The sequence below is a fragment of the Pagrus pagrus genome (genome assembly GCF_965226575.1).
Source record: "Pagrus pagrus genome assembly, chromosome: 8".
Taxonomy (NCBI): Eukaryota; Metazoa; Chordata; class Actinopteri; order Spariformes; family Sparidae; genus Pagrus; species Pagrus pagrus.
The window spans coordinates 22,232,650-22,259,745 of record NC_140192.1 but is presented as its reverse complement, the minus strand read 5'-3'; the positions used below and the strand labels follow the sequence as shown (position 1 = coordinate 22,259,745).

The following is a 27,096-nucleotide window of genomic DNA, read 5'->3' as shown; positions in this document are numbered from 1 at the left end:
TGTGTATTGTTTTAATGATGTGAAACAATGAACAATGAAATTAGCTGTAATCCAAAGTGAAAAACAAAAAAATGGAGAGAAGAGAAGGCACTTGAAAATAATGCATACAGTGTAACCTTCTGTAAAGAGTTTCCATTTAAATAAGGCACATTGATTGTTCCTTATCACTGAACCATTCTGAGTTCATAATCTAGGCTTGATACATTATGGTGCCAGAGCACTGACGTCAGATTCAGATCAAAGCACCTTATTTGTGCCCTTGATCATTTGTTGACCTAGAACTGACATTTAAGAAAAAAGATTCACTGCTTCTCTACAGTACTGTGTGTCTGTGTGCGTGTTTGTGATGGAATGTGAGTCTGTTTTCACACTTCTTCTCACAACTGAAATGTGTAGATGGTTGTAAATATCAACTATATGGGGGATAACTATAACCCTCATGTGTTTAATCAACTCTGGTAAAGATGCAGAACAAAGCCATCGATCTGCATATGTCTGTCTGTCTCATACACGCCCCCTGAGATACCTGTTTTCGATTGAGACCTTTTACCCATTCAGGCTCTACTACTCTTAAGGGCCTGCTTTGATTCAAAGTAGTTATTGTGGGTGTCCTTGCCAAATGATCATTTAGAGCCTGGATGCAGATGACAATTCAAAGCCCTTGTTTTTAAACCAGTAGCTACAGGTTAGGTACAGGTTCTCTTGAAGTGAAGTCTTAACTTAGTCACAGATAGAAAGACCTTTATTTTTTATAACTTTTTCCTAATTTACGCATGTCGCCAAACTTTAAGGGTAGCTACACCAATTTTACACATTGAAGTGTGTCTACAGGTCTTGACTACAGTACTACTAAATATATGAAAAAAGCAGTATAAAGCTTTACTTGATGCTCTACCGCCTTAGTTTGGTGCTACAGCCGCCCCATTGGCTGTGTGGGCACCAGGTTTTACAACATTGTTGGATAGTATATAGTTTATTGACAGTTTAAAAACAATTATCAAAATGGATACAGCCCAAACAGATACCGCCATTTTTACTTCGCTTCTTTTTCTCAACCTGGTGCCTACCTTACCCATAATGCAGCTCAGTCAATGAGTGACATCATTGGAGACAATTAATCTGATAACATGCAGCAAAATTGATGGAGTAACCCTTTACTTTACATGCTACATGTTTGCTGATATTGAACAATATTGGGCAATTAACAGTTTGTATCAATGATGAGAATGTAAAATTACAACTTTAAAACAGCTGCGCCAGATATAATACACTGGTTTGGGTTCAGGTTAGGCTGTTGTTCTGGTACATTTAACCTTAAACTATATATTTGTAAAGACGGTTAGTCTTTATTTTTGTAACATTTTACTACAGTGCTGTGCTTAACTCAACTGCATCCAAGTTCTTTGGAAATAATGGTTCTTCTATAGTATCTTGGCATTTTCAATAGTCTTTTGAAAGGCTAAACTCTCCTTATTGATGAGGAAAAGAAAGTGGATTATAAATCGCCAGCTTCACTTCTACCAGCAGTGTGCTAATTATGTCGCAGCGTCCTCGGTTCCCAGCGCTGTTTTTCCAGATCTCTAAAGGAAAAAGAAACAAATTTTGGAAGGGCTTACTCTGCTCAAAGATGGTTCTTGAATTGGAATGGAAAAATGTCAAGTGTACTGCTTTGTAAAGGAGCGGGGAGAAAATTGAAAATCCTCCTTTGCCTAGCAGAGAGTTTCTCACTGCCTGACACAGACGCAGCCAAGACAATCCCTTGCATAACCTCTGAATTATTTACATATTCCAGTGGGGTGCATAAACATTACTTTTGTATGCCAGGCTGGGTGAGAATGGACACAAACATTCCCTGACAGCTATCATCTTGCAGTGTTCAGCCTCAGACCATGTGATGCTGGAAGAATCCATAGAGGAAAGGAGGACAGTATCCGCAGGCAGGGTCGATATATTGATCGTAACCCAGGGACCGATGGTACTGTCATGTCTGTGGCAATCCTAGCTCTGCTTAACTTATTGATCATTTAATAGTTTTTGCCAAGGCACTCAATGTTGATGCAGGGATTAATTCCTTACATGTACCTTCACACTGTCTCGACAAATAAACCTGCAGAGTGCATAATGTCAGGGCATTGCATCTTTCAACCACAAGTGTTTTCATATATATATATATATATATATATTTGGCTAAGATTGGAAACTAACCTTATAAACATCTATTCTGTCCTGGATGATTACTTACCATGAAAAGACAGCTTTTCAAGGATGCTGGTCTCCTGTGCACTCACCTCTATCAATACCAGTTAAATGAATGTCTCACCAGCATACTACTGAAGGCATTGGATTGTTGAACATACCCATATGCTTGTTTCCATTATAAATGAGGTCCTTAGTTTGGAATGCACATCAGAAGAGAAAAACAACCTTGAATTGTTCTCAGCCCCTTTGTTTTTTTTTTCAATCTGTTATAGTTTTCAAGGCACTTGTTATCACAGCGTTCTTTGTAAATTATCAAGCTATTAAAACACTCTGTACAGTCTCCACTGTACATTAGCTGTTAGGTTGCTATTTTAAGTTGAACATCCTCCTCCTCAATACAATACAAATCAAAGAGCACTCTTTGACATTTGCTGTCATTACAGTTTCTCAGCAACTTTCTCAAATTATAACTTAATAATTCAGCTCAGAAAAAAAAAAAAGTTTTCAAAACGTAAGTCAACACTGCAGTGCTGTTGTTTACTCTCTATAAATGGAAGCTTGATGCTGAGTGTCACCTCTTGTTTCTCTCTTTCATCTCCCTCTCCACCCACAGAGGGATTGCACGTGCTTTGGCTGAAGACACATCATCCTCATCGTGCCTGGGCTGTTGGGAGGGAGAAACAGCTTTGTGAGTGCAGAGAGGCAAAGCAACATTTACTCATACTGTAAGTCAAAACTTTAAATGAAATGATTTGTGCGTGTGTACATGTTGTTTTGTATATTTTTACTTTTTCTGCACTAACACCTGCTGAGAGGTATATTTATCTTCTGCATGTGCACGTCTAGGACATTGTTGTTGTCACTTTAATTCACTGGTTTAATTTTCGTGATGGGCTCATTACCGTGTGTTTTCAAGGTTGTTAGCTTTCACATTCCTTAGAAAACTTCACTAACTCGCTTCAATAAAATCAGATTCGATTTTCTGGGTAAATGTCTGAAACCATCTGTGCAGAACAACGTAAAAGACTATAAATGGTAAAATTTGTTAGTTTCTATTTATTTATTGTTAAAAGAATATCAAAGCTATTTACTTTCTTAAGGGCAAATTAGATGAGAAGATTAATACCAATCAAGTCTGAGTGCAAAACACAAGTAGTAATAATAATAATAATAATAAAAATAATAATAATAATGCATTTTATTTAAAAGCGCCTTTTAGAGCACTCAAGGACACCACACATAACAACGACAGTACATCAAAAAATGAAATCAGGAAACATTGGTTTGGGAGTTTAGTGTAATTATGCAAAGATAAATAAATAAATAAATAAATATGAAGATGCAATTACATAGTGCAATAATACCACCAGAAAGCCAGCTAGCTTAGCTTAGCATAAATACAAACAGCTATGTACAAGCAGCTCAAATTGAGCTAATTTACACAATATATTGTAGTCATTTAATCTGCACAAACAGTGAACCATGTAAAAATGATAATTTGGCATATTACATTAGGTAAGGTGTATTTTTCTTGGCCTGGACCAGTTGCCAGACAATCAGCAAGGACTCAAGGAAGTAAACAGTCCTGGTAAAGGAGCAGTCCGGCACATAACGCCCAATATAATGCTGTTTCCCTTTTTCCTGTGTTTTATATCATGTTTAGCACACAAGTCTGGTATCATCCTTGTCCGAAAGCCTTCAGCAAGAAAACAAATAACCGTAGGACTCGAAATGCTTATCTTTTCCTTTAATTATGTTACACACTGCTGGTCCGCCAGGTTATACTTCCCTTCATTAAGACTTAAATTTGACTCAATATGAGATCCTGAGATTGCATGCATGTAAATGCACTTCACACAGATGGATAAACATGTTGGCAAAACAGATACTTTAGCAGCCCTTTGCAGCAGTTAATCATTTTAAGACTCCAGGCATACTGTCATAAAACATAATGTTTTGTTGTCTATGTGGCCTTTTTATGACACTTTAAATACTACACAGACACAAATAATCGCAAACAAATAATCCACATGCATGCTCACACAACAATAAACACACAAATACACATTTATGCAATTCCCAAATGCCTTTTATGTGCAGCTTAATAATATGTGAGCCCCTGTGGCTGTCAGTAAATACTTTCTATGGTTCCATTGGAACAGACGCCGTGAGTAGCCACAGTAAATGGTTTTATAAGCAGTTCACTGAGGCATGATGTCTCCTTACCTGATACCCCTTACCATTATCCCTCACATATTACCACTGATACAATTTATTTGCAGGCAATCGTAGCACAGACCAGTGATCCCACTGATTGATTCTATTGCTTACGTTATAAATGTGCTCTCACTTTTAAAAGAGCCGGTAAGCCATGCGTCTATGTCCTTCTGACATGGACTTGGACAGCAAACCTCTAAGATCTCTTACAGTAGAAAAATCCGAGTTAAAAGCTATTTGTGAGTCAAGTTTTCTCCAGATATTTTTGGTTTTGGCGCAATAGATTTTAAGAGGTTTGTCTAGACTGAGGTTACTGCGGAGGGCAAACAAGGGCCAGCAGCGACTGCTTATTGCTGAAAAGCAAACTTCAAACAAGATTAAACATCACTGCTGACACTGATGAAATAGCGATTTTAATCATTCTTGTCAAAAAGGATATATATCAAGAATATCTATGTCTTTCTGTTTTCAAAAACACTAATAAGCACATTTGTATTAAATAAACACATTATATTTAAAAGGGCAGCACTCACCGTAGCTCCCATTGCCTCCATTTACAGAGCAGTGCCATCACCTCAGTACACCCTGGCTGTTGATTTGATCAAGCTGCCAGCAATGGAACAGTTGATTGATTAAATGCTGATCAAATCAAACCAAACAAGCTGCAATTAACTCAATTCACTCAGGATCCCTACAAAACAAGGTTACACTTTTAATCAGTAAAGACTCCTTTTAGCTTATACTGTATAATAGCTTTAAGTGGGTGTTTTGCTGAGTGTGGTTCTAATAATAAACAGCCTCAGATAGGTGACAGGAGGGAAGGATGTAAGGGGGATTTTTGGGCGGGGTGGTGGGTGGAGGTCATGTGTTGAGTCTTTGATGATCAGGATGGCGGAGGAAGAGGATGGGAGGACTTCCTCATAACTCACTTTGCTACATTATAAATCCTTCTGTCTCATGCAGGAGAACAGCGTATTGATCTGTGCACAAGAAATATAGTCCTTCCAGGCCATTTGCCTTTTGTTGATATGTGGCATTGTGCTGTGGAAAATGAGTTGCAGAGACTCAAAGACTTTAAGAGCCGCTCTTTAGCATAACAGTGCATTTGTGTTTTCACTCTGGCCTGTATTGTACGTTTGTATCAAAGTGCAACAGTTGTGTGTGTCTGGCACACAGGCTTGGACATCCTCAGTAAATGGTTGAGAGCCATTTCTATAAATTGATCTTTAGTCTCAAGCCTCAGCCGGGGAGGCTCAGTCTGAAGAGAAACAACTGTTAGCTTGCAGGTAAAGGTCTATCCTTGATCTCAGCACTCATACAATGTGACAAGAGTCTGAATGTGTCTGAAGACTGAAGGGGGGATACTTTTAAACAAACTTCTGGAAATCAAAATAAACAAAGCTGAATGTACAATTAAAAGGCCAGCAAGAAATGTGAGTCTGTTAAAATAACACCCTGCTAAGTCTTCTTGATTTGAAGAATCAGTGGTGCTAAGTTACAAGGAGGCTTGCTGAGTGAGACTGTGAATATTTGAAGAATGAACATTTGTTTTTTGGTGATTATGCTATTTTCAGCTATTACAGTGATGCCTGAATCTAAGACTTCAGAAGTGGGAAAGTATGCCATTGATGTGGATGTATATATAGGTCTACTTGCTCACTACTCATTAAGTCAGTTCTTTCAGATGTTAGAGCACAATAGAGATGTTTGAACAAGACTCAAAGGCTAAATTCCTGGCTAATGAAACACTAGCAATAAGCTATAAGAAGGGCAAGTTTAGAATAGTGTGAAAGCTTGTGTCATTCATCCAATTGAACCTGATATATATCACTCTATTATGCATTCAGCCCAAGCTGACAAAAACGCTGTAGAGTGGAACGTCAGCAGAGCATAGCTGACTACTCAGCAAACCCAACCGCCAAATATTATAATTCTCCAACTGTAGTTTAAATAAGAAATGCAGGTTTCTGGATGTGGGGGCTCAGGCCAGCAGCCACCAGATTGCTGCCTTGGACGAATTTGCAGTGGAAACAGATGGGATGGGGTGCACAGTGGCAGATCATCGTTATTATGGTCACACAGTGGGGGCGAGTTATGGAAACTGTTCCTTGTGAGATGTTGTACCACGGTTCATTTAGTTGAGAAAACTAAAAAGAAAATCAGTGGCTGACAATACAAAAGTACAAAAATGAGACATAGTTTGGATGTGCCTGCAATATCTTGACAACTCTTTTCTTTTTTTTAGAACTTAGAGATGATTAGAGTGCTATTATAGCAGTTGTACAATTGTCTGATTTCAATGACAAAATGCACAATTGCTCAAAGTAGCTTTATTTTTAACATCGCAATCATAGCCTCAATCAAAATCTCATTTTTGGTGCATTTGTAACATTAGCACTCAGTGTGTTTGCTGCAGAAAAAAGCACAATAATAATCAGAATGACAAAGAGCGGGAAGACACGAGCTGATGCCAGTGGTAACGGCCTGGGACTAACAGAAGAGAGAAGAGAGAAATAGAGGAGGCTGCTCGGGGAACACATAACTCAGCCGTGTGTCCCAACGCTGAGAGAGGAAGGGAAAAGACGACACAATGCAATATTCTCTTTGGAATTAATTCACTGTCTCTTCTCCAAGAGCATCTAATTTAGTGTTGCTTGCTTTTCTTACTGTCTCAATCTGCCCTTCACTGTCTCTGTCTCTCCCGCGTTCTTACTCCATCTCCTTTACTAGCTCACTGTTTCCATCCTGCTCCATGCCCCCCACACCATCACCATCACCACCACCACCCAGCTAACCACCACCACTGCCACCACTGCCACCACCACCACCGCTTTCCCTTTATTGTCTCTCGTTCTCTCTTTCTCTGCCTTAGGCCTTTGTTAGACTGTCTTTGTGGCGGGTGCACAGAGAAAAGAGGGAGGCCTTGAACACGACTCGAGCAGTCTGATTGGGAAGGAGAGCGCGAGAACCCGCAGACATGGGAGATGAGAGAGGGAACGAGTGGATATGAAAAACCTCTTCCCCCCCTGTGAGAGACAGAGGGAATGGGGAAAGAGTGGGAGCATACTGATAGAAGCAGACAGGCAAGGGAGAAAAAGTGGTTATCCCCTCATCCACTGTTTTAAAGAGGTTAACCTCATTAAAATTGTGGTTATGAAAATGCTGAGGGCACGGTGGATAATAAAGCCCTCATCCCAATAGTACATTCTCAGTCTGAATTCATAGATTCTTCACCCATGAAGTTTCAATTTGAGATTATGTCTGCATCCTTAAGGTGCTTTAGCCCACTGCCCATTTGGATGAAAGGATAAATTCCCTGTGCCCTTCAAGGTGTGGATTATTACCACCGGAGAAATAGCGGCCACTCCTCTCCAACTCTGTAACTTTTGCTAGAAATAAAAACACGGCGCCCGCTTTTAGTGGCTGAAATAAAAACAGCAGTAAATGAGTCAAATATGAGAAGGTCACTGTGTTTTCCAGCCCGTTGCTCATCCTAAATGGGTCCCCGTGGCCTAAATGAGGATGGATGTGAGCTGAAGAGGATCCGCTGGTCTGAGCTGCAGTCTCTCAACATGCCAAGGGAAAAACAAGGGCAAAGGAGACGAGAAGAGTTGAGTTCAAAGACTGGACTGGCTGTGGCGAGGTTTAGACACACCACTGTGGAGGATTCACAGAATACAGTTGTAGGAGCTGTGTTCAGTGCGGAGGCTGACAGCAGAGACTGGGAGGAGGTCAAAGGGTCTGTGCTTGTGTACAGATTTACCAGCAAGCCTCGGTGCTGGTGACCAATCCTCTCTGATCATCTCCTCTCTGTTGTTTTATTTCTCTTTCTCTTTCTCTCTCAGGCACAGATAAACCTTAAGCCTAATGAGGAGTTTATTATTGTAAATGTGCATGAGCTAATCAGATGAAAAAAACAGGTATTATGTTTATCTGATCATCTGTTTTTGAATTTTTAATCCATCTCTAGACAAAAGGTAATACCAGTAAAATAAGACCCTTTATCAATGTCTTTATAGTATTACCATAAGATATTTGCTCAGTGGTTTTATGAGTTCTAAGCTTGGCTTTTAAGCAGTTGTTGTTTTCATCTCATTAAAATCCTCCTTAATGCTGCACATTTAAAAAAAGATCACATTTTCCAGGATCTGCCATGGAGACAGAGTCTGGATGGGAGGTGCTGTAGAGGTAGGAATAGAGGGCGGCGTCTCATTAAGATGATAGCAGACTTTACTGAGGGCACTGTGGATGATTTATAGGTCTTGACCAAGTGCAGGTCTCTATCTACATTATACCATAAGACACTTGATATCTTTCATGATTCATGATGAGGAGCTCGAAAACACCTCAAGGTCAGACTGATAGCTATGGAATGTTGGATGATGACATCATCTTAAAGTCTGAGCCCTGCCCTGCTCTTTCCTCGGTGGTGGAGCAGTCTCGCCGAAACATGTGGAGATAGAAACTGAGTTCACAAGTATCATACTGGATGCATCATGTCCCTTGAAGGAACAATTTGTAAGAAATTGCCCTAATTTTACTTTATAACAGTCAAATAAATGAACATTATCCAGAGTGTGAAGAAACAACAGTGTTCACGTTATGTCAAAGACATCTCTGTACTGTGTTGCACTTTACTGAAGTTAGCATGCTAACCAGCTAGCCCAGCCTGTCCCGTCTCATAATACCACTATGTACTGCAAGAGGCGATAGCCTGATATCTCCTGTAGTTCAACTGGTAGATGTAAAAGTGGCATGTTTGCTACTTAGTCCAATAAGTAAACAAAATAAACTCACAAAATGTCAAGAAAAGGAAATATGTTCACACCAATGTTCCGCACTGAAATAACAATACGACCACGCACCTTCTCAATTCAGGTTTATTTACCTCATTGCAAAAAATGTAAAACTTTACAGACACAAAACAAAATCTAAAAAGTCCTGAATTCACCAGGTAACGTGAAAATATTCCAGCTCTACATGCCGTTTTCGCCCAATGCTGATGCCCCACTCTCTTTCTGTTCCAGTTTTAGTCCTCATTGCACCCACTGTAAATCACCTCTGTAGTGTAACCCCAGTGTTCAAAGTGGCATCTGTTGGTCTAAGAGGCTGCGTTCAGTCCCAGCCTGATGTACAGCCGTTTATAGGCACACCATCAGGAGAGGCAAAACATACAAATGTTTGGGGTCCCCAGTGAAATCTTAGGGAAAGGGGCCCCCGACTGCCACTCATATAATATTATACATTGACACATTTTGAAATGACGACTATAAACCGTCCAAAAAGGCACTATTCTGTGCACTGCTGCTGCCTCAAAACCAAAGCTTTATGTGCTGATGATCGCTGGTCTTAAAATAATGTGAAAATATGTTTAGCTGTTAGTTCAGTTTCCAATTGTTCTGGTTTTTGGACGGTTTGGATTTCGTACATTTTTTGTTGGTTTCAAATTATTTACAGCAAAATGATGACAGACGCTGGTTAGATGGGCCCCCTGGGAATTTTTGCCTCGGGCCCCAACACTCTCTGGAATCGCCACTGTAATGCTCACATTCTCCCTAATGACCAATTACCGACCTACAGTAAATGTCACCTGAGGACGACTTCAAATCCAAAATTGCATGTCCTTGTATGTGGAACATATTTATCTAACCAACATCTTAACATTTTATTAGCAAAAAATAGCTCTTTTTTTGCCCTCTAATCATAGTCCTCAGCATCGGTTGGTCAGCGTAATTTTGAAATCACCAAGGTGCAATTGTCTGATTCACTTAACCCCAAGTTTCATCAAAATCCAATCAGCAGGGACTGAAATATCACACATGGCACATGAGCAATCAGCGTGATGCCACCCTCTCGGAAATAATCTAATTTTGAAATGTCACCACTCGGTGAGATACCTTCAGCACAGCAGTATACATCCTAGTTTCATCAGCGCCTTGTCAGCTGCGTCTGAGTGGATGGAAGGATGAAATCCCAAGCTGGTCATTAGGATCAACCCTCAGTCCGATTATCAGAGAGTGTTTCATTTCTCTAAGTAGCTGAAGTGGCTTTAATAGGAAAAGGCCAGGTGTAGGCTGTTATTGTCAAAATTGGTGCTGATGTTGCTCATGGATACTTAGTAAGCATGTTGCCGTATTAAATCTTACAATGAGATAATATAGACTATACACGATGCTGACTGTATGTTGTCCATCAGTCACTTCTGTCCTGCATCACACTGTATTAACATCTCCCAACTGAATTTTTACAGACTTGATTAAGTCTTCTGCAAGATCTGCACTTTAAAACTCAACAAGGCTTTCCAGAGAAAATGCGAAGTTAGACTACTTGAAACAGCTATCCAACTTCCTTCAGCTTGCCATGGGGGAGTTACAAAAAACGGGGTTGAGCAAAGGCTGAAGAGGCTGATTACGCACAATTTAAAGTCCCAACCCGTCAGGCGTTTTGGGAAAGTGGTTTTCCAGGAGGACGAGGAGGAGGAAGAGCTGTCTCCACCAGCGAGACAGCGCCCCGGTCGGATTGCTGTGACCGACCGTGAAGCGCACATCCTCCGGTGAGCCACAGGGACTGTCCTTGAAGTTGCGTCAATGCGCACACGCCTAGCCAGGAAGTTCGGTGACTGGACCTTCAAAACATAAAGCATTGGGGAAAAAAAAAAAAAAAAAAAGTATGAATGTGGAGTGTGAAATATGAATTATGGAGTACACATAACAGCTAATCTATATGAATGAAAACATCCAATTAAATAGACTCATTAGTGCAGCATGGTGCTTTATGCAGAGAGTAGGAAATGTAAACGAAATAGATAGCACATTAGCACTTTTTCCATTACAATAAATGCAATTAATAACCACGTTTGCGTCACAAGAAGTCAAATGCATCTTTCATTAAATGGAATGAGTTAATAACTAGGTTTTATTTTGATCGTCTAGACCGGAAGTGCTGATCGACCTCACTCGGGGAGGCTTGACTGTGGTCGTCCGGGAGCGCAGAGCGCACACGTCGCTTTCTCCACTACATCGCACCACTGCGGTAGGAGCGGGAAAGGCAGCAGCGCAGGGGGACAAGGCAGGCATACTTCACTCACGAACAGAAGCATCCAGGTGGAGAGTGCGTCTCTCTGCCGACTTCATCACGGAGGAGGACTTTAACCTGTCCGGACATACAGCTCCCAACAGCTGCCAGGGCGAATCCTTCAGCCCCAGCGAGAGCGCAGGAGGGAGAACTTTTGACTCTTGGCTCCGTGATTTTTTATTTTTTTATTTTTTATTTTTTTACCACATCCTTAACCTTGGAAGTCAGAGCTGTTTATTGTGAGAGAGGATGGGACCGCTACTCCTTTCCATCGCCCTGTGTGTGAGCGTCGCTGTCCCGCAGCATGTGAAAGGTGAGTGGTAAAAGTCACTGACTGTCATTACTGAATTTTTTTTTTTACAAGACTAGCCCTTTAGCGTGGGAGTACCACAAACTGGTCAGGCGATGGGAGCTCCTTTACATGATCAAAGCGACCAAGTGAATTGATGGTTTAAAGGGGAAAGCCCTCATGGACAGCAGAGCAAAATGTAATGTGCGTACATGGAGAGGCTGTATTATTTGCGGGAACAAGAGCAGCCTTGTCCGCACGTTTGGAGACAAGACAACTACCGATCGAATGTGCGCACGACCTGGTTTCTTAATTGGTTTACATGCGTGTGCAGGACACTTGAGTCGATGAGGCGAGTGACTCAATGTTTCTCATCCCGTGCGTAATTTCTCTGTGATAAGGGGCCAAATCAGTCCGTCCATCATGCGCGCACAATGAAGGTAGGAATGTGCACTGCTCCAGTCCTTTGCGCGCCGTCACACTGATAATCTTAGTTTGCTTCGCTCCTGTGGGATGCTTCTACGGGATACAACGAAGCCGTGCATCCAGACTCGATTGAGACCGAAAGGACGTCACTTTTCCTTCTTTGATAAACTGAATTAAGAAAACAAAAGATAAATGGAAAGATTTCACGCCGACAGTCCCAGATGCTATCACGTAGAGGAGATAAACTGGAGAGCTCTCTGTGTTAGTTTCATCGTGATACCATTATTGACCAGAATGTCGCCAAGAGAAGGTCAATTGTGCACCACAGGTCCAATTTAGTCTTAAACAAACTGTCACATGTAGAAAAGATATTGTTAAAAGCTTACAGACTCACCTGGCCCACTGGATCAGCGTTTAAATGATTTTGCACCTCCTCCTCCTCCTCCTTCTTTGCCCTTCTGGTATTCTGGTGATTGTAATATGTATATTCTCAGTGCAGAGCAGTACCTGTGGGGTTTGTGTAAAGAAAGCAGTGTAGCCTATAGAAGTGGGTCATGCCACCCTCCCTGTCTCTATTCATTTAGCAACACACTTGCCTCAGGAGTCACACATGTCAGACAGACCTCTGCCTCTACACCAGGAGAGTGCCTTAAGCAGAGCTCCTAAGGCTACCTAAGCCTCGCGGTGTCAACTCAGAGTCTGCCGTTCCAAGAAGTAATACTCCCTGGTAGGCTGGCATAATGAATGCAGAGGAGAAGCAGGGAGCTGACTTGTTTCAAGGCTCAGCGAGTTAAAAATAAACCCTGAACCCGTCCCTCAATTAATCATATCCCAGTTAAATTTGTGGTATTGTAAAGGGACTTTCTGTCCATCTGTTTCCAAACAGGAGTACAGCTGTAACCTCATCCACAGCGACGAGCTGTTTTTAGGAGCAGATGGAGGTGGATGGAGGGTGTTGATAATATCTGATCTATGTGTGAGCATCCTTAGAGCCACAATGGTCACCCTGGTAGCTGTTTTAGCAATGCAACTGCTTTTTCCCCCCCTCGCAGACCTCCCAGAGTCGGTCTGAAAAGGTCCATCAGCATTCAAACTCCCTGCCGTAAAGAGGAGAGCAACAAAGAATGAATTGTGAAGATTAGAAGTCGTGTTGTAATTGTACCAAAGCAACAGTGTATTTACTTTTTTGTGGTTGCTCAAAGGTAGCAGGTGTCTTCAGAGACAGCTGCTAACAAACACTCTATTGAGGATGTCACAGGGCGCCTCTGTCCACTGAAACAAATTGATGGGGTAGAAACATTCGCCTTCAGGTAAAACAGACTGCATTGTTCCAAGTCAGTGTGCAATACATCACTTCCTCTGCTTGGTTACTGGTGCTGACTCGCACGCATTGTTTGGTGATTCTGCCTGTCCGCCTGGACAAAGCGCATGACTGCAGCAGTGGGCCCTCTGTATTGAAATGTAAGATGCTTTTGTGCTTGTTTAGAGAGTCAGTTTTAATGAATTTGATGCATCTTAATTTTAGCCACAGTCTTGTTTTAATGGCTGCACAATTAGAGCCTTTTAGGCAAATGGACAGCCATCTGGAGAGGCAATGGGATAGTCTGCTATTGGTGAATCATGATTAGTGTTAATATTGTTGGTCACTGTTCATTTCGCTCATAGATTCCACTCACTCAACACAGATTAAGAAGCTTGTCATTTTTAGAGTGATTGTGGATTTAGGTTGGCTCCGTGAGCTGCTAATCATGCTCACGGACTGTTGATTTGTTGTTTTAAAACTTGAGGGAAATACTTTCCTGCCAGCAGCATCTGGTACATTTGGATAAACAATCGACCTGGCTGGAATTGATAGGGATGGAAATGTTGTCCGGATGTAACTTAATACTGCCTGGCATATCATGGGGCCGTGTAGCCTAAGACACAGCGCAGACTAATTCACTTATGTTTTTCATGGGCGCATTATTTTGCTACAGTATATGCATTGTGGGCTATAACAGTCGTGAGTTATTTGATGTATTGAACACTGCAGAAATATGACCCCAGATTTTTAAACAAATTACTGCAGCACACAGTAATGTAGTATACAGAGCTGCAGTGATTAATTGATAAGTCAAACAACAGAAAAGGAAACAAGTATCATTGATAAAAAGCTTTGCTTTTCTTTGAATCTGGTTGTAAAGTGAATATATATATATATTTTTTATATAGATATTTTGGACTGTCAGAAGATGCAATACTAAACAAAAGGGCTTCATAATTCCTACCCTTGAAGACAATCAAGATCACAAAGTAGAACTAGAGCTTGTGCAGGTTCCTCTGGAGCCACAACAGGCTTTATACGACTTTTTTCACATATGCAGTAGAGCTCCCCAAGACCTAGAAACAAACTTCAAAGTGAAGTGCAGTTGGGATGCACAAATATCGGGTTGATAAAGTATTGGCCGGATAATGGACAACTATATTATTGGATAAATTAAATATGAAGCTTGATTGGTTTAATTGACTTGCAAAGCATCTGCGCGCTCCGGTAAAATAGGGGGCACCTTTACATTTGATCTGTGATCTGCCATTAAAAACATAGAAGAAGAAGAAGGCGAACAAGAACAAGTTACAGCAAGCTGCTGTTGTGCTCATCATGTCAAACTGCTGCACCTGGGAAGAGGCGCGCAGTGTAGACTAGAGAGTCAAGTACGTCGTCGCCAGGGTGGACATTTTTTTGCGGATTCAGAAGAAGACAACAGGATTTAAATTTGAAGTACATATTCCGCGAGAGAGATGGAAAAAATTTAATGAGTTTTAACACAACAAATCCTACTCTAGCTATGGGATGTTAAATTATCCATCTTTGCTCACTACATCTCAGCCTTCCTCGCCTCTGGTTCATATAAACTACAGGCTAGGAACTTCTTTTTAAAGCAACATTGTGTAGAAAATGGCACTGAAGTTACATAGTGCAGAAAAAAGTTACATAATGTTCCTTTAAATATAAAAAATTGTGTTAAAAAAAATGTTACCTTATGGGTGGTGGCCATGAAAGGAAGATAATTATCAGTTTGTGGTATCAGCTGAAAAAAATCCATATCCTGTATGAAATAGATATTAATGAAGGATGTTAAATGTATGCAGATGATGGTGATCTATTTGAAAGCTCATTACGTTCACTGGCCACCGAAGGTCACGCTTGATGTACAGGTGACTTTTAACAGCGATGAGACTCAGCCTACCTTTATAATACCCTTCACTCTGGTTTTAAATGGCACAGCCCTCAATCAGTCGAGAGAGGTCACACCTCTGTCAGATCACCAGCCAAGATAACCGAAGGAACCAAAGCGTTGGACGACAACCTACACATAAGGAAATGCAACACAGGAATCGATCTTTCCACAAAGCCTTCTGTTGCCGTTCTGGTGACACCAGCTGCTGTCTTTATTTTCCTCATATTTGCTGAACTTGATTGGGCCATTCATCGTCAGTGTAGATGTTCCTTAATCCCATTAATAACTGAAGGAGAGTTCATTTGTCTCCTGTGCTGACAAGTTAATGGATACTGTGCCATTTGTCTTTGCTGTAGTCTGGCCTCTGTTGTCCTGCCTACATTTCATGCTTGACTTATCGGGAGGGCACTGGAGGGACGGTTATAGAGGTTGCAAGGACACACACACAAGGAAGTGCTTACCAAAGAATATGGCCCTGAGATGAGGACGGGCAGAGAAGTGGTAAAATAAGTTGTTTGAGTAAGGATACGCATTCAGACACAAACACAATGACTGTGTCGCTGTTGTTGTGTCTTTGTATCTGATTTCCTCCCCTGTAATTGAGTAACCACCTGACTAGTCATAGGTGTCACTCAAGACAATACCGGTGTTGGCATACTGCGCTTTAAGCCCACTTCTAGACTTTCATGGTGTTTTCAGGCCTGTCAATTCTACATTTGTACATCAGAGTGAAAAAAAGATGTTAAACACATCACACGGACAAAAGACAAACACAAAGACTGATCAGCAGTGAGAATGGTCTCTTCACACACGACTAGTTTTTCTCTAATCCTTAAATCAATGTCTGATGTTGCTCTTCACAAAACTCTGGAAACACTGATTCGGAAGTTTCACAGACATGTTAAAGGTCTAACATTTACCAAAAGCAGCATGTAGCATCATGACAGCTGGCTTAAGCAGCGATCTTCTTAGCATTCCATTAATGCCAGTGTCAAAATTCAGACCGTGACTGCGCCAGGAAGGAGAAAAAAAAGAGCACCGAGCAAGAGTAAAAAGATTATATGAATGTTTCGTCTGTAGTGTCATTTCATATTGAGCATACTTCAGCTAAGAACACGCCGCAGCCCACCCTGTCATAGTTCAAGCATTCATAAGACCACATGCTGGTTATAAGTAATCCCACTCGGTCACGATTAATGACTCAACTTCGGGAGCAGGCCCACAGCACATGTGGCAAAAGCTATAGCAGATAATGAAGTTATATGCAATATTATTTGAAATGCATGCGGTTTAACAGCTATAACACGGGCTTACTGAGGCACTTTACTGACTCAGGTGTCATAAGAAGTACCATATAAACAGATATCAAAAGCAATTCAGAAAGATGACATTTATCCTGAAGTAGATAATGTGATTTTTATGGAACAGTTGGCCTTGAATTGTTGTATAGACAAGTACTTTTAAACATGCTGTATCTAGAAGGGTGCATTTACATACTATTCATCGTTGCTGCACACTGACTTACTGTCAGTGGATGGTGATATGTGGCAGAACAGTAATGACTCAGACTAATGACTAAGTCCTGTGATGAGTACAGCATCCTTCTTCAGTATGAATACTTTAGTAGTATGAACACTTTACGTCAACCCCCCCTATAAAGTGTTGATACTGTACACGCAAACACAGTGCCCAGTCTTACATAGTTGTTCAAAACTACATTAAACATTTATAAAGAAACTTATATTGGCTAATAATGCATTCCAGTGTGTTATCAACTAGGGCTGCACAATAAATCAAAATCACAGTATGGAGAAATGTATTTTTCCAAATCACAAGAGGCTGCAATTGTTTTGATAAAGGTAAAATGTGTGACAAAACAACTGTATAATGAAGTACTGTAGTGCTGCAGAGATGTCCTGGCCTACAAATCTTGTTCTTGATGTTTGGTACAGACCCCAACAAATGTCACATCATCATGATTTTAATTAGAGCCCGACATATATATTGGTTGGTCTCAATTCTTTACTGCCTGATACCGACCCCAAAAAGTCGGGCTCAAGTTTTTTCAGTGCAAATGAAAACTGTGATGCCAAAAAGATCACTCTAACTGCAATTGCAATATCTGTCAAAATAATAAATAAATGATAAATAATAAAAACATTTCTTTTTTTCACCATATTGTGCAGCAACTCTTATGAAATTTATGAAAAGTTTACGTAGTGCTAATAAAAGTTCAAATAAAATGATGCCCACACAAGCTCAAAGACTTGGCCACCACAACAAGATAATGTATTCACTGCTTTATGTTTAGCAGACAGACTGTTTAAATGTAGATCTAAGACATCTTGAAGGTGCATAATTTGTTGATGCGAGGGTTTGTGTACATGTATGGACTTTAAAGTGGTATTGCCATGAAGGGAAAACTCTTTGTACTACTGAGCAGCAGTCTTTGAAATTCATCTTGATTGCAGAAAGTCAAAGCTAATCATTACACAGTTACTTTATAGCTGGGACTATAAGCAGAGGGGAGGATGAAGAGAACATTTTCATTTACTCAGATACATTTGTTTCTGGCAGCATCTGGGGAATATGGCTGGAATTATTTTCAATTTCATATAAAAAAAAATTACTTACAATTAAATTAATTAATTAATCACAGTGTGCATTACGGCTTAATATAGAGGCCAGGGTAAATATTCATTAGACTTAATGAGTTCGTATACAAACACAAATGAGGATGATATTTATCCTGAAGTAGATAATGTGATCTTTATGGAACAGTTGGCCTTGAATTGTTGTATAGACGAGTACTTTTTAACATGCTGTATCCAGAAGGATGCATTTATACACTATGCTGCACAGTAAGTCTTACTGTCAGTGGATGGTGATATGTGGCAGAACAGTAATGACTCAGACTAATGACTAAAGTCCTGTGATGATATTCTTGTATAGACAAGTGCTACAAACACAAATGAGGGTTTACGTTCAATTAAAGTGTCAGCACTGCAATACCTTCATAAGGCGCAGGCTACACTGTGTGTTACATGTAGCTTCTCAGAAATAGCATTGGAGGTGGTTACACTGCATTGTGCTAATTGCATTAGAAAACATTAGTTCAGGGTTTAGTGCCATTCAAGCACTAGCCTGGCATCATCAAACACGGTGTACATGTTCTTAAATGAACACTTTAAAAAGATTAGAGCTCTTAATACAGTCAAAAGAAGTTTTGATTGGCCTAGTTCGTAAAGCTGCCTTCTTTATCCAACATTTCATCATTCTCTGCTCTCTATCTATCTATCTATCTATCTATCTATCTATCTATCTATCTATCTATCTGCTCTGTGTTTGCCAACTGTTCTTGTATTTTCAATAAAATGTAATTAGTCAGGATACAACGTAAGTGTTAACTAAACAGCTGTTCACTGCAAACAAAAAGCACCTCATGTTAAAGCTTGGAGTCCGTGCCATCACTAAGGCCATGTAATTACTGTATAAATTAATCTATTTAGCTTTTTTCTTAAAAATTGTTTTGTTCTTTTAAGCCCCGCCTCTTAAAGTGAGTCAGTCTGTTAAGATATCTCCAGACGGCTAGTGCATGTTTGTGTGTGTGTGTGTGTGTGTGTGTGTGTGTGTGCGTGTGTTTGTGTGTGGGAAGGGAGATGTGAGGCAGGAATGCGAGGCTCGCTGACAAGCATCAGGGTGGATTTTCATTGCATTCCTCGTGCAGGCCAAGCACAATTTCCTGTATTGTTTTGCGACTGGATGAGCGCTCCAGACCCACCCTTTTTGTCAGGGAGGTGTCAGATCAGCATCAGCCATTCATTAGCAGTGCTGGCCATGAGTGAAAGGGTCCACCTTTCCCCTGCAGATCAATAAGCAGAATACATTATTTTTGGATCGAGTGCAGAACTGCGGCACTCTGTAATTCTGAGTTGTTGTGAGCAGTGCCATCCTCTTTAAGCTTTATTATGAGACCAAAACTTTAAGACAGCGTGATCAAAATTGAAATATAAGAGAGTTTAAAGCTTGTATGACTCATATACCTTTGAATATTTGAATGTTCTGTCATCACACAAAAAACAGCTCCTCTCTGTTGAAGATACAAATGTCTTTTATGAGAAGTGTGCGCTTGTCTCATATCAAGTTAATAAAGGGAGAAGATTTTGTGGGTAATTTTTCAAAGAAACCCAAAGCTTGCAACATTTCTGCTTGTTTTTATTGGATAAGCATACTTGAGTTGCTGCAGACTGAAATTAAGCCAGCTTTAGTCAAACTGAGATTGTGGAGTTAAAGCAATGAGCTCTGCTTTGGCTTGTTGAAGTCTCTCCACTGGGCTCTGGAATGCCACAGCATTTCCAATAAGCTCAATCTACTTATTTGATATCAGATGGTTGCAGGTGGCTTATGTTCTTACTTCCAACAAGCCCCAATGAAATGTTGGCTACTCATTGCTTCTCTAGAGGCATCTTTAAATCATAAGCCACCATGTAACAGTCGACACACCAGGGTTAAAAAGGTAACTTAATTATTTTCTTCTTTTGCATAAATGTGCTTTTTTTTGACTGTTCTCTTTCCATCCATCATCCGTCATTCTGATTACATCTTTATTTTTCCTCTCTGACTCTAGTAGATGCAGGCCAGATGCAGGTCTGAGGACTTATTTGTGCATTCCATCTCCTTCCCAGACTCATCAGCTCTGTACTTTACAGCATTTATCTTATATTTGAAGATGTCAGTACCTGCACAGCACTGACGATGCTGTGTTCTTTCTGCGTGTGCGTGCAGTTGTGTGGGTTTGTGTGCTCGAAGCTCCCAGAGATAACCCAGAAATGTCATCACACACAAGTCTAGGCAGCAATTCTGGCTCCTCCGCACAGTGTGGTTGTGCATCCCTACTTCAATCGCTCGCCAAAACACAAAAACAACATCGCTTTATTTATCATGTCAGCTGGCCTGCTTTTATACTAAATTGTGCTGAATGCCAACAAGGGGGTGTTCGGTGAGTGATTGAGAGCAAGATGGGAGGGTATCTGTTAAAAGGAATTGTAAATTATGCTCCTCATGTATTCTCAAATTTTAATTGAAAGCCTCTTTTTCAACTCAAACATGGACTGGTGCCACACTCTTTCCGGTAGGCTCTTTTGAGGTAATGGCATAAAGTACATGCTATCCATTGAGAAGTGAAGAGCAATTTTTTTGAAGTGTAATATCTCTAGTCCAGATGTTTTAGATTACCCTTGGGGTGTGTATTACCAGACACAGGAGAAAGAGGGAGGGAGAGAGAGAGAGAGCCGAGGGCCAGGCTGAAAATCCCCTTTAATGTGAAGTTCAATGATCGGCAACGACTCACCTTCAAACTTCAAAGTAATGCCCCATTAGAAAACCAAAAAAAGATCATCTTTCCCACTGTGTAACCGCTGTCCATTGTCACGTATAAACGGGTTGAGGGTTGCAGTAGGTTGCACAATTTTGGTAAATGGTTGTAAGGTACAGGCGTGACCCTGATGATTAGATTGCTTTTTTCTACAAAAGCTTCTTTTAGGGGCATATGAGGCAATCATAAGCAAACTGAAGCCCTAATAGATTGAAACATGCAATCAAGTTCCTCCGAGTCTGAGGCAGCAACAACAAGCGACTAAGGCAGGCCATAGTCCGTCATTTCAGATGAGCGCCGATAACAGTCCAGTTGTCAGGATAAAATGTTACCACGCCAGTGACTACGTTTAAACATTTCTAAATGTGAAACCGATGGATATTTTTAAGGAGACATCGGGACAATTTCCAGCTGTGTTTGTGTCGAGCGAAAAAGGTATTTTAAGCCAAAACATGATCCTTTTTTCATCCTAACTAAGTTATTGTGCCTAAACCTAACCAGACTGTAAAGACAGCGTCGTTACAACTTAAAATCGAACACTGAACCTAGAGAAACATTAAATTCAAACATATCTGTGGTTTGTAGAACAGTACATTGCCAACATTTACTCTGATGATAGGGTTGCTGATAGACAGAAAGTGACAAAGAGCAACACGATTGCTGGTTTTTCTGACTTGTTGACAGGAAAAAATTCAACTTAATGCTGATGGGCATTGATGCGGTTTAGCAATGGACCAATGGCCAATACATCCTCATGCCTAAATGACTGAATAGGTTGGTTGTCTTCATCGCCCAAAACCACATATATCTCTGTTCCAAAACAACATGACCGGTGCAGCATAACTGCCACACATGTACCGGACATTTGTCTCGCTGTTGCAGTTTGGTTAGGTTGAGGCAACAAAAGTACTTGGTGACATTACCTCTGTAACTTAATTCCCTATGTTGCCTAAGTAACTTTAGTTACCACACTACATTTGTAAGTTAGAAGAACTCACCGTTGATTTCCGGTTTCACACTGGAGACAAACTGCGATCTGCTGAATGAAAGCACTGCTTCTGTTTTGTTTCCATGCTGTTCATCCAGGCTAATTCCACTGACATCATTCATCATGCTGAATGTCGTCGTTCCTCTATTTTGCTTCTAAAGCAGCTAGTTTGACAGTACGGTCTCCGTATTAATTCACCACTGTTTGAGGTATATGAAATATTTACTAGTGTGATCTTTCTAACCTGCCTCTGCTGTTCTACGTAGGTGTGCTCCACTACAGATGGAGGCAAAAACATACTGAAGTACACTGTTAGCTCTCTGCTTGTGAATCTTGCACTGTATCCAGAGTCAAGGCTGCAAGGTGCCTGACAAGGTAAATTAGGAGCAGAAGAAGTTCAAAAGTTTGAATCACATAGCGCTATTTTTAACCAGGTACAATGCCTTGAAGTGGGATCTCTGTGGTGTCTCAACGTCTCTCTTTCTTTCACTCACACACACAAACTCTAGGAGTTATAATTATAACACATCAAACCGTGGTTCTTAGGTGGCTTCTGCAGCTGGGCGAGGATTTGGTTTGATGTCATGAATAAAACTACCAGATAGTGTTTGACTGCAGTAAGTGTTGGACTTGTGTGTTCGAATGTGGTGCAGATGCTTACTTTGCAGATTCACGCTTGTCTTTTTGAGATGCTTGTGTGTTCGAGGCCATCATGAAATATTCTTTTGTGTGATGAGTCATATATGCCATCTTTGGCTTGACTTTGCTTCCACAACTGAAATAACCTAGCATTTTTCCCAGACAGAAAATAATCTCTCAAAAGTAGCTACAATAAAATATTTTGATGTTCAGTAATCACCCATGACTCTATGTTATCACTCATAAAGCTTCTGCACACTGAGCCTTGTCTGGCTCTTAGAGCATGTAGTGCCTGCTACATAAAATTCACTGACCAAGGGGTAAGCAGGATGAAAAAATTCAATTTGTCAAGGCCTGCCCTTTTCAGTGCACACAATGCACAGCTTAGACCTGTGAGTGTGAAGTATGAGTGGAACAACTATCAGAAGATGCTGTATTGTGTAGCCATTTTTTCATGCATTAGAGCAACATCACATTCCCTGTAACATTTTCCGCCGCTTAAATTGGCAGAATGAAAGCACAAACCTGCAATACAGTTAGATGGTGAGAAGTGGTAAATGTTTATCAGCTGTATAGGTGACCATTTGTCCCATATGGGCCATAGGTAGCCAAGGTACTTTACCTTAAATTAAATGGGCTTGTAGCTGCGATAAAGCTGTGATAAAGCATATTTAAACTGGAACTTTGCCAATTTTCCACCAGCTTTGTATCGCTACAATGTTAATACAATATCTAAATGAACAATTGTAAACTTCTCCATTTTGCCTGCACCCAGAGCCCCCAACTTTTGGGCCACAGAAAGTGATAGAAAATGTCAGATTTTAGGGATGTTGTGTCAACTAGCAATTTTGTGCTTCCTGCATTTTTGTATGTCTGCATTCATGGACACAAAGTGTATAGTCGGATAGATCAAGTGAAGGACGTCTCACCAAATTCTGATCAAACTCTCTAACAGCCCTTTTGCATTTAATCGAAAGAGGTGCATACATTTCTTAACACTCCTTGATGGGTATTTATCAGCTCAGGCCTTGATCGTCTGTGATGAAAACAGGGTGAACATGTTCATTTTGTTCGTTGTCAGGTGCGATAATCTAACGTGCATTGAAGTTAAGGAGGCTGGCTTTTTCTCGTCTCCTGGCAACGTGGTAATTGCTTACTTTTAACGGGGCTACCCGCATTTAAAAAACCTGCATATACATAAATGCAGGTTTTGTAAAAGTTGTATTACCTAGGCAATACTACACTGCCTAAATTTTCCAGAAACATCTGGGCGCACTGTTTAGCTGCAATTATGAAAGTGTCTGAACCCGAGGTGGCCGTCATATTGTTTTCTGAGGCTGAAAAAAACTCGAATGAACCACGATCCTGTTCATTGTCAATTTGCCTAAAATGCTTTCAAAAACATCTTTTAGTGTATTATTAAGCTGTAATACGATATTGTTTCCTACCAGACATGAGTTCCATTGATCTCCTCTAATTCTCATCATACTGTATGTGAATACATGTTTTTTACAAAATGTTTTCTCAAATGCAAAGAAACAGTCATAGTAATATCAAACAATATTCACGTAAATGCTTGTTTCTTGGATTTACTTAAACTTATAATTGGTTACTTGAAGCTATCTGTGTCCCCATGTCTCTTAAATGCGCCCATGCTAAAACAGAGAAAGTAGACTACACATTTTAATTTGCCGTACTACTGCATCCTTTGTGAATTCTGAATTAGAGGGTTGCTCCGTCACAGAGTGGATTTGTGTGGCATAATTTTCCTTTCATCCAAAATGCCACATGGAAAACATCTTGACAACAAGAGAGCTAATGAGGTAAACATTTAACGAACAGGGTCACAGAAATGCCTTCATGTGCTGTTGAATATGCATCATTCCTGTGAATTTGTGACACAGTTTCCAAGTGAAATGCGTTTTCCCCTCGCCCCCTTTTTTCTTTCCTGGCTTGTTAATCTGCACTGGCGTCTTCCAATACCGGCACTTTTCTCTTCAGCGCTAACGGTGAAGATTCAGATGAGATGTGAGCTCCACTTCTTTATACATGTTTGATGAATCTTTTTATGCTGCTTCTGGGATACAAGCATGAATGTGGGAGATCTTGTCTGGAAAAAAGGTACAAAAGATGGGAGGTTTCCAAGTTTGTAATGAGGCTAGCAAGGCTCTCCTGGCTCACGAGCAAACTAGGGCATCTGTAATGAGCGTGCAGAGAAACGAGGCGGTGGGGGGGCAGAGAAAAGAGGGGGGGTGCATGTTGCAAACCTGAATTGAGCCACAAGCTTTAACATCAGCTGGCCAGTCAGTCGTACTGTTGCTCCCACTTAACTGGAGATGGATTTGACTATTACCCCTCCTCACAGACACACCAGTGTGTGATTTCCCAGAAACTCTTGGCTTGAATTTGAGCAGGGCATATGCAATACCACATGAATTATTTGATAAGATCTGCGATTTGTTCAACACAGTTTTGCACCGGCATGTACATGAATGTAATTGCATGACATTTGCATGTTATACTGCTAAATGTGTGGTAAACAATAATAATAAGAGACGATCATCTTTTGCATACATCACAGCCATGATCTGATAAATGTCACACATTTCCAAAGTGACGTGACTCTTTATATGTGATGTCATGATCAAAAATATTATTGCGAATCCAGGGCACCATTAACTAAACCATATGAGCTGAGCCAACTCCTAATCAGCAAGAACCTGAAAGAGGATGGATATAAATTATTATGCATTATGTTAATTAACACAATCCATCATAGGGCCTGGATGTTATGTTTCCTGCCAGTCCGTGATTTAACAACAACAACAGTTTGTTTTGGTGATTTATTTTTGATAGCCATAGGATTGACATTAGCGTCTCGTGCAGGCTTTACAGTTAACTAAAGTAGTTGGAGAATTGTAGTCAGAATTCATAGGCACATTGAAAACTTTTCCTCCCAACTACTGTTGGTTTCATAGCAGGCGTGGCGTTGTCGGTGGGCCTTATGGGCCTTGGCTAACCCATGTGTACAGCTGGCCCATCCTAAACAACCAGGAGAACATATATTTTCTCAACTTTTATTTTACATTTTTATAGTTAACATTCCAATACAAGGTTTCCCTTTCAAAAAAATATAAAGACAACATTCATTAGGCTACTATCATGTGTGATGTCTGGACCAATCACAACAGGCCATTTTACATTGACCAAGCCCTGTAGGTCATGTTCATATCACAGTATGGATCAGTGTAGGCAAGACGGGACATAGAGCTGAAAAATTCCTTCCTAACTTGATTGTCTCTGTGTTGCGTTGAAAGCAAATTAACCCTCAACCTAGAACGGTTGTTGGGTTACCTGACTCCTCTGTAATTATTTGTTTTTCCTACTCTGTTCTAGCAGCAATATACAGTTTGATTCAGGAAAACTTACAGTTAATGTCTGGCTCATTTCAAGTCCCAATTTTACCTTTGCTTTTTCTGAGAATGGATGCATTTACCGGAAAAAAAGAAAAAAACAGCATTCAAAATTTGGTGTTAAAAAATGTACTTGGATGTTTTAGACTTCCATAACAAAAGTTGCTCTCTCTCTTGTTAAAAGTCAACCTCAACTCAATTGATCTCTCTCTACCTGCAAATCCCAACTGAAACAAATGATTATCGAGTAAGATCATTAAAACAACATGGTATTTCCTTAGATATAATGAAAATGTCAGTCTTCTAAATGAATGGATGTTCTGGTCTGCACAATCCACAGCAAAAAGTAAATATAATTGATACGATTCTGTTTAATGAACAATGTACCATCATTTGTGCCACTTGTTATGAATATAAACTGTCGTGGGTAAATAATGAGCTGTCTCTGCATTGAAAATGTTTTAGACAAAGAGTTAAAAAGTGTCATATTCAACCAGATGCACTTGGTGCCTTCCACAACATGATATCATTTTGGTTTTAGTGAGACTGGAAAGGAGGCAAAGAGTATTATCATCTGTAATTAAAAAGCCAAGCCAGAATTACTTTGGCTTATCCAAAATTGAAATCCTGGCGCTCTGCCTGTTGCGTAGTTTTGTTTTTCATTCACATCGAAGATCACAGAAGTCAACTCAGTATTCCTGCCAAACCTTATGGCACATAAATAACTATTTAACAGTATTATCAGTGTTGTAATCATTATTAATTATCCCTAAAGGCCAAGTAAGCCAAAAGGAAATACTGGCAAAGCAGTTAACTCGCATCTCAGCAGTTTTTTATCAGTTACCTGCCGAGGCCATCACATAAATCACTTTGCAATGTAAGAACAGCTAAGGGCAGTCAGAGCTGTTACGGTCAGATTATTTATATTTTATTTGCCTGCAGTGTCATGGGAGGATGCTGTAAATAAAAGGAAAACAGTCTGTGCTGTGTTGGTTGTGCAGGGTTAGGCCACATGGGCTTTGTCTTGTGGATGTTGGGTGCAGAAATCCAATTTTTAACCACTAGGTGAATTTGGTGTTGATGATGCATGCAGTGAATATTAAACCTATAGCATCTATATGAGTAGGTGCTACTGCATCTGATTATGTTGATATGATATAAAGAAGCAGCAAGGAGTCACCCAAAAGTTCACCATAGTTTTGGGAGCATATCACATTTGTATTCCTTAGTGACTTCATATTTCATACTGTACATGAGTA

At 40.4% G+C, this 27,096-nt stretch overlaps 1 protein-coding gene across 2 annotated transcripts in view; it reads left to right on the top strand.

The window, feature by feature from the left end:
- The first annotated feature begins 11,389 nt into the window (after positions 1 to 11,389).
- edil3a (EGF-like repeats and discoidin I-like domains 3a) overlaps positions 11,390 to 27,096 on the top strand; it is a 118,880-nt gene continuing 103,173 nt past the window's right edge. The window contains exon 1 of one of the 2 annotated variants that reach the window (XM_084359278.1): positions 11,390 to 11,803. In XM_084359278.1, coding sequence (XP_084215404.1) covers positions 11,740 to 11,803 — 64 coding nt within the window. In that variant the 5' untranslated portion in view covers positions 11,390 to 11,739. The remainder of the gene's footprint in view (positions 11,804 to 27,096) is intronic. The other variant, XM_084359277.1, reaches the window with a different exon arrangement.